General features: G+C 41.0%; 1 protein-coding gene across 1 annotated transcript in view; it reads left to right on the forward strand.

The window, feature by feature from the left end:
* Window positions 1-4820, forward strand: part of LOC107300863 (unconventional myosin-Vc-like) — a gene marked incomplete at its 5' end in the record, with an annotated part of 7448 nt that extends 2628 nt beyond the window's left edge. The window contains 4 exon segments of the mRNA XM_029287052.1: window positions 1959-2241; window positions 2952-3126; window positions 4307-4387; window positions 4632-4820. Coding sequence (XP_029142885.1) covers window positions 1959-2241; window positions 2952-3126; window positions 4307-4387; window positions 4632-4784 — 692 coding nt within the window.
* Window positions 4821-8803: the final 3983 nt, after the last annotated feature.

The following is an 8803-nucleotide window of genomic DNA, read 5'->3' on the forward strand; positions in this document are numbered from 1 at the left end:
GCCGCGAATCCAGGAGGACGCCCAAGTTGCGTACCCTCTCCGAGGGGGCCAAAGTTTCGCCCCCTATAGTCAGCGATGGAGTCAGCTGACTATGCCGAGACGCCGGTAACCACAGCCACTCGGTCTTGGACGGGTTGAGCCTGAGTCTGTTCCTCCCCATCCAGACCCTCACGGCCTCCAGACACCGGGTCATTACGTCCTATTGGGAAATTCGAGAGTTAGAGTTAGATTCTGAAACATTTAACTCAAATGTTTATGTGACTATGAACCGCTTGAGCGAATTCTGGTTCCTTCTTTGTTTCTTTAGGTGGGTGACGAATGTGGAGCTTTAAACTATGATTTTCTATTCATTGCCCCAGGATTCAATTCTCTGAGATTTTTTTTTCTAGCTTTACAGGCATAAAAATGGTGTTATTGCTCTGACAGGCTGAAATAGTGGCTATCGGTGACTGTATCCAATTAAGCTACTGAATCACTGATGGAATTTGAGAACAGAATACAATGTCCGTGTATCTTCAAGCTGCTGTTTGAAGGGAAACGTTATGAATGACATGGTTGCAAGGGTGCAAGTCAGGTTACGCACACGATCAGGGTTTCTACAAGAGGCTGGCAAGAGCACCACTCCTGTTTTCAGATCTGTGATAATGCAAGGCAGTCCTTGACAAATGACCGCAATGAGTTTGCCCATTACAGTCGTAGGCCGTGAGAGCTGCCCTAGGGCTGGCCTGATTTTGCCACTGTTTTTGTGGCGGTCGTTAAGCCAATGCAGCTGTTGCAAAACGAATGCTATGGTCGTTAGGCAAACCTTTTGTGGGTTTGCCAAAACCGTTGTAAAACGCGGTCACGTGACATGATCCCAGCTGGAACTAGTGTGATAACTCCCTTTTTGTAGGCACGTAGCTTGTATCTTTGGATGGTCACTGAGAAAGTGATCATAAAGTCAAGGACCCACTTGTAATGATAACCCAAATATTTTAGCAGTCACAGAAAAGATTTTCTCGCATTTCCATGGTTCAGTTATTCCTGCCAAACATGGTAGCTCTTCCTTCCTTCCTTCCTTCCTTCCTTCCTTCCTTCCTTCCTTCCTTCCTTCCTTCCTTCCTCCCTCCCTCCTTCCCTCCCTCCCTCTTTCCTTCCTTACTCGCTCGCTCGCTCCCTCCCTCCCTCGCTCCTTCTTTCTTTCTTTCTTTCTTTCTTTCTTTCTTTCTTTCTTTCTTTCTTTCTTTCTTTCTTTCTTTCTTTCTTTCTTTCTTCCCTTCCTTTCCTTTCCTTTCCTTTCCTCTCCTCTCCTCTCCTCTCCTCTCCTTTCCTTTCCTTTCCTTTCCTTTCCTTTCCAAACTTCAGTTCACCACCTTATGTGATTGAGTGGGCTGTGTGACTGGCTCAAAGTCACCCAGTGAACCTCCGTGATTGAGGAGGTTCTACACCTTAACCACTGCACCGCACTGTCAGACTCAGAGGTTCATAGGCAGTGCTCTCCTCTAGATCTTCACGGTTGTACCGAGCCAAAATCAACAGCAACAGATTCTGACAGGGACTTGTTCTCAAAAACAAGTTCCTTATTCAAGAACTAAGTCTAGAGGCTTAGAAAATGCATATTTTGGTCATTAACTGAAAGTCACCTTTGAATTTGAATCCAACCGTCCCGTGTTGAATAATTTATTTACTGATCAAAAGATTGCATATGCTAGGGCAAATGGAGACGCTGTCAGTTTCAAAAAAAGCTGCCTGGCTTTTATCTCCATTTTTAGCATCCATGAATGACAAGATGCTGAAAACCAGTTCCTGAGGAAGCATCCTACTCTCTCTTTTTTGCGTGTGTGTAATCAGAATAAGGAGGATTATATTTAAAGAACGGGTAGCAGATTTCAACCCACCTTTGGTTTCCAAAGCTAAATGAATTCCTTTTTTACTTCTTCTTTTTTCCTCTTTTGCTTGCTTCCTGTCATCTTTTACAGTGCCAGGAATGCTGGAATATGAAAGTCTTCAGGGGATTTCGGGCTTAAAACCCACTGGATTTCGGAAACGCTCTTCTAGCATCGATGACACGGATGCTTACACCATGACCTCCATCTTGCAACAGCTCAGCTATTTTTATACCACCCTGTGTCAGAACGGCTTAGACCCGGAGCTTTTAAAGCAGGCCGTGAGGCAGCTTTTCTTTTTGATCGGAGCAGTTACCCTGAACAGTCTGTTTCTTCGGAAAGACATGTGCTCTTGCAGAAAAGGAATGCAAATAAGGTAAACCTGCATTTTGGAGGGAAAAAATAAACAAATAATTAGAACTATAGATTCCATACTTCGATTTAAGGAGAGGAAAAGGATCTCAAAAGCCACCAACAATTAAAAATACATTGGATTGGATAAGTAAGGTGGGGGCAACATGCTAAGCCGTGATAGGTGTCTTGCTCAACAAACAAAACGGTGCTCATGTGTCCCCAGGACCTGGCAGCTGTCATAAATGTGAGGACCGGTCATCAGTCATTGTTTTCACTGCCATCATAACTTTGGAGGGTCATTAAGCAGAAGTCAGGAATTACTTAACGACTGTGTTCATACAACTTCAAGAGATGGTTGAAGAAACCACACACAAGAAGTTTATGCTCCATGCTAGGATTTGCAAGCAGCGTTGGCTGCATTCACGTAACACGCTACTACATACACAAGTTAAATCCGGTGGTAGTCCTGAGGATTTCAGCTCAGATACTGCCAAACATCTCCTAAAGTAGGGGTCCCCAACCCCCAGTCCGTGGACCAATACTGGGCTGTGGCATGCCAGCAACCGGTCCACACAAACAAGGAAAGACCCATCCACAGATTGCAGTCAGCACACAAAACCACGCACCGTCCGGTCTCTCTCCACCGAACCTGTCCCTGGTGCCCAAAAGGTTGGGGACCTTTGTCCTAAAGGATATTTGAAATAAAAATGGCCATTTTCTGCTTCATCTCAGGTGCAACATCAGCTACCTGGAAGAATGGCTGAAGGAGAAGAACCTGCAGAGCAGTTCTGCAAAGGAGACATTGGAACCTCTTTCGCAAGCCGCCTGGCTTCTTCAGGTCAAAAAGATCACAGAGGAAGATGCCAAAGAGATCTCGGAGCATTGCGCGACCCTCTCGGCTATGCAGGTATTAAATTAATAAAGGAGGATATTTGTAGCTCAGGGTTGAAATGAGGGGCCCTTGGTGGGCTCTGAGCTTGGTGGTTTTCTTGCAGACATCACATTACCCAACTAGGCAACATCATCAGTGCTAGAAGGACATCTTTGCATGTCAAACAGAGGGCAAATCCCACGCCCTTCTAGCACTGATGAGGTTACCTAGTTTGGGCAATGAAATATCTGCAAAAAAACCCCAACTAAACGTAAGAGAGCACCAAGGACCACTCAGGTATTGAATTCCTTCCTGGATCTGAGCGGTTAATTATTGACTTTGCTTATGGGACATTGACACTGATTGCACTGTAATTGGCAATCACATGACCACAGGATGCCAAAACATAATTATGAACCAGTTGCCAAGCAACCAATTCAGGGCCATGTGTTCCAGGGGGCCCTGATATATAAGTCTGTCTTGTTCAGCATCCTTGTACTTCAAATGGTTACGGAAAGACTGGGTGTTAAATGAGGACTACCTTGATCTTCCCACCATCAGACTCTTCTCTGGCCCTCTTCTTTAGGGCCTCAAATGCAGTTTTACCTACTATGAATGTATCCTATTGTTTGGGAGTTGTATGGTATATTTTTATTAGTTTTATATTTTTGATATGGCCAAATAACTAAATGCATAAAGATTCTATTCTATTCTATTCTATTCTATTCTATTCTATTCTATTCTATTCTATTCTATTCTATTCTATTCTATTCTATTCTATTCTATTCTATTCTATTCTATTCTGTTCTAATTTCTCTTTTCTTCTATTATTCTATTCTAATTCTATTCTAATTCTATTCTATTCTATTCTAATTCTAATTCTAATTCTAATTCTATTCTATTCTATTCTATTCTATTCTATTCTATTCTATTCTATTCTATTCTGTTCTAATTTCTCTTTTCTTCTATTATTCTATTCTAATTCTATTCTAATTCTATTCTATTCTATTCTAATTCTAATTCTAATTCTAATTCTATTCTATTCTATTCTATTCTATTCTATTCTATTCTATTCTATTCTATTCCATTCCATTCCATTCCATTCCATTTCCATTCTATTCATTATTCTATTCTGTTCTACTCTACTCTAGTGCAGTTTTGTTTTCTTTTCAAACTGGAGTTTGCAAATCGTAACTTCTTTTCCTTCTCTCCACAGATAGTAAAAATCCTCAATTCCTACACTCCCATTGATGATTTTGAGAAAAGGATAGCTCCATCCTTCGTTCGTAAAGTCCAGGTATGATTTTTAAATGCAGTGCTCTATTTTTCCCCTTCTATTTTTTTTGGTCCTTATTTTTAAATGCCAAACATCTTGAGATCTCTTCTGTTTGGAAAGCAGTGTGTCAATCAAGGATATAGATTAAAAAAAAATTAAAACCTGCCATCGTGTAATAAACGGCTTTCTATAGGAGAATGTATCCTCATAAAACTTCTTAGACCCACATGTGCATTTGTTAATTTTCTCTTTGTTCTGATTTCAGGGAATGCTGAACAATAGGCAGAATTCCACACAACTGATGCTTGATACCAAATTCCTCTTTCAAGTGACATTTCCTTTTACACCTTCATCACATCCGCTGGAAGTGATAGAAATACCCAGCAGTTTCAAACTTGGCTTCCTCACTAGAATATAGTTACAAGAACTAATGCATTATAAATTCTGTTCTGTCCCAGCCTACGTGAGTCTTTGTTATGCTCACAAGGAGAAACCCTTTTTCCAAGAAACGGGCACGAAACGCAAGAAAAAACCAACCCCTTTTATTCTCACAGACCTGAGTCAATGTCCAAGGCAAACAAACATAGTCCACAGAAACTCGATTCTGAACACGAACAGTTGCCTTTGGCAACCAGCACCTCCCACACCTTTCCTTTTACAATTCAGCCAAGGCGTGGCTTCCTAATGCCTTCTCCTTTGCCTTTGGAGCCGCCCCATTGCATTCCTCTGTCCTACTCGCTTCTCTTGCCTGCGCATTCGTGCATCCAGGATTTGTCCCAGCTGTTCTTCATCACTGTCCAACTCAGACTCCCAGCACAGCTGTGTCTGAGCCTGAGCGCGAGTAGAGGGGCCAGGCTCCTCGTCCGACTGTGAGTCTTGGAGCTCCTCAGAGCCATCCTCTGACTCTGATGTCACTCCAGGCCCCTCCTCCTCCTCTGATTCCTCAGACTCGGCTGCCAGGTGCACTGGCTGGCAAGGAATCACAACAAATTCACTCTTTCCCAAAGAGCAAACACAGACTATTCAGAGATGCTTCCGTATCTCTGTAAATCTTCTGATGACGATACCTACTTTGCAGCACTGATGACGTTACCTAGTTCGCTAATGGAATGTCTGCAAGAAAACCACCAAGCTCAGAGACCACCAAGGACTCTTCTGTAAAGCTTTTTAAAAATGGGCATTAAGTCTGGGGGAGCAATATGGACTTCAAAAAGTAAGAAATGGAACACTGCATATTTTGTTTTCCTGCCTCAACCCTAGCAACGTTAAGGTATGTGGACTTCAACTCCCAGAATTCTGGCTGACTGGGGGAATTCTGGGAGTTGAAGTCCACACTTCTTAAAGTCGCTAGGTTTGAGAACCAGTGCGCTAGATTCCTCCATATTATATCGAGACCGACCTAATTTTAATTTATATATTTATAAATTAAATTTATACATTTATAAATACTTCTATAATGAAGGATTTTTTTTTCTGTAATGAAGGACTAATGAAGAGCTTATTTTAACCTATGGCATTTGAAACGCAGCTTATAGAATTCCACCACTGTAAATAGCCGGACGAAGATCATAAATTTTGTTGGATCTTTTGTGTGTGCATGGCATGTGTATAATGACAGACGGTGTCACAGATGAGAGTATTCCACTAGATAGCGTGTCAAGTCATTGCCAGACAGATAAGCTAACTTCCTACTTAGCTTTTTCTAGATCATCCCAAACTGGCTCAATGTGTATCTCTTACAACTTTCATCATTCCCAAAAAAAAAAATTAAAATTAAAAAAAAATCATTTGTATATGACAGTGGCGGCAAGACCTTTAAATGCAAAAAGTAGAAAGATACACAATTCCCACAACTCAAATCAAATCAAATCAACCGTTATTGTCAAAGTGCAACATGTGTACAATGAGATTGGCTGAGCCTCCCTTCGTGCACCCCCCCCGACACAACTCACAGTGACAACAAACCCACCATCTTACTACACCATGTGAACTTATTGCACAACACGCCGGCCCCGCAAGTCTATCATACATGGAGTTATTTCCCATTCAGGAGTCTGATAGTCCATGGGTAGAAACAGTTCTTCATCCTGTTGGTGCAGCTGGCTATGCTTCTATATCTCCCAATGGTAGGAGAGTAAAGAAGTGCCGACCAGGGTGTGAGTTGTCTCTGAGGATTTTCCTCACTCTTCTAAGAGTGGAATTTGAAATCAATGGAAATGGTACGGTAGAGATGGCAAAAGTGACTACTTTGGTAAAAGAGAAAAATAATCCAGCTTTGTTTTACAGTGGTACCTTGGTACTTATCCACAATCGGTTCTGGGAGGTGCAGTGAGTGCCAAAAATGATGAATACCAAATATATTTTTCCCATAAGGAATGTAGCTGACACCAATGAAGGCAGCTGACACCAATGAAGTCCTAGCTTGTGCATTGAGTACCAAACAAACAACGAGTACCAGGACAAAATTTTCACATCAAAATGTATCAAGTACCAAATCTATTGAGTTTCAAAGCCGTTGAGTACCAAGGTACCCCTGTACGTGGAAACCATTTTGGGGCTTCTTGCTTGATAAAAATAAAAATGAAGGTTTGATTTTAGGATTCAGTGTTAAGATTTGTTATGATTCCAGAAATATTGTGTATTGTTATTCTTACTAGACACGTACACACATATACATGCATTTGTATATATATTTTTTCTTTCTGTTTAAACCAAAGAGTAAAGGGTGTTTGCGATATATAATTCTAAAGCTATTTGATTAATTTGTACACTTTTATATAATGTTTGTTTTTGTTTTAACTTAAGAGTAAGGAGTTACTTTATATTTGTATCTATACTGAAGAAACTCTGAAGTCAGTCCCTGTTTTTTCTCGTCATTTTTTAACCTTTCCCCCTTCTGATCTCCTCTCCCCTAATTTTTCCTTTTCTGTTGTTTTGTAATTTATCTCTTTTTGGGGGGGGGGGAAATTTAATAAAAGTTCTTTTTTAAAAAATAATTCTTTCAAGGTGAAAAAATAGCCGAGAGAAGGTTTCCACCCTCAGCCTCCTTTTCATATCTAAGTTACAAACTTCTTCGCATGAACTGATGGTGTTAATCATTCCTGGTGAAACACGGATCTTAATTCAAGAGGTCCCAATTTCTCTCTTGGGTTCTCAGAAGGTTTTTTTTTTCAAACCTTGGAGGATTTCAGGGGAAAAGATGCAAACACAGTACAGATCAGGGGTCTTCAAACTTGGCCCTTTTATGACTTGTGGACTTCAACTCCCAGAATTCCTCAGCCAGGCACATGTGCCTGGCTGAGGAATTCTGGGAGTTGAAGTCCACAAGTCATAAAAGGGCCAAGTTTGAAGACCCCTAGTATAGATCAACAGATATTTGCATGGGAACAGCCTCTGTCTGAGTTAAAAACTACATTCACCCATGTTGGCTAGATGAGGAATGGCGAACCTCCCACATGGCCAGTGGTGAGGGCATGGCAGAGGTTCAAAATCTGAAACTTGAGGCCAAAGAAAGGAACATATTCCAGCCCTATTGAACGATCCATTTCTTTGAATTTTCTTTTAACTGTTTCAAACCGGTCTCTGGAACTTCAACCAGCATTACAAGATCGTTCTATATATATTACAGGGTTGGTAAATCCCTCTAAGCAGATTAAATCAGCCTTAAATTCTTCCGCCTGCATTTTAAATAGCCCACCGATTAGCTTGTTGCATTCCTAACACTTCACGGTATCGCTGTGGGCGAGAAAAGGTAAGAAATACCCTTACTGTTTTTGATTACAAATCTAAATTTATCTATAGAGTAATGCTGAAGTGTTTTTCAATAACGTCTGTTTTGTTGTTGGTTGGGCTTGGTACCTTACTTCTCCTGGCAAGCCTTCTCAAAGTGACTTTAAATAAAAACATTACGTTGCAAGAATTGTAAAGGGGTTGCAAGAAGAAGAATTGAACGTCTAAGGTCCTCTAATGCCTATAAATAAAACAGATGTTTTCAAAGTCTTGTTTTGCTCACAAGGCAGGTGTATTTGTATGCAGTAAATGAAAGCTGGGACATGACCATTGAAATAAAGACAAGGATAGAGAAAGCTCGAACAGCATTCTTCAAAATGAAAAAGGTCTTCTGCAGTCACGACATAAGCCTAAGACTGAAAATCAGGCTTGTCAGATGCTGTATTTTTTTCTATCCTGCTCTATGGAGTAGAGAGTTGGTCTCTGACAGAAGGCCACCTGAAGAGACAAGAAGCATTTGAAATGTGGATTTACAGGTGGCTGTTACGTAGAAGCTGGGTTGACAAGATCAGAAATGAGGTGATAAGCCGCCTGGGAAAGCCAAGGAAAATCATCAAAACAATTAAAAAACGAAAATTAGAATATTTCGGACATGTGATGCGACACCCAGAAAAACACGGCATACTCCATTTAATCCTCCAGGGAAAG

Source organism: Protobothrops mucrosquamatus, unplaced genomic scaffold (assembly GCF_001527695.2).
Source record: "Protobothrops mucrosquamatus isolate PMUCROS unplaced genomic scaffold, P.Mucros_1.0 scaffold8857, whole genome shotgun sequence".
NCBI lineage: Eukaryota > Metazoa > Chordata > Lepidosauria > Squamata > Viperidae > Protobothrops > Protobothrops mucrosquamatus.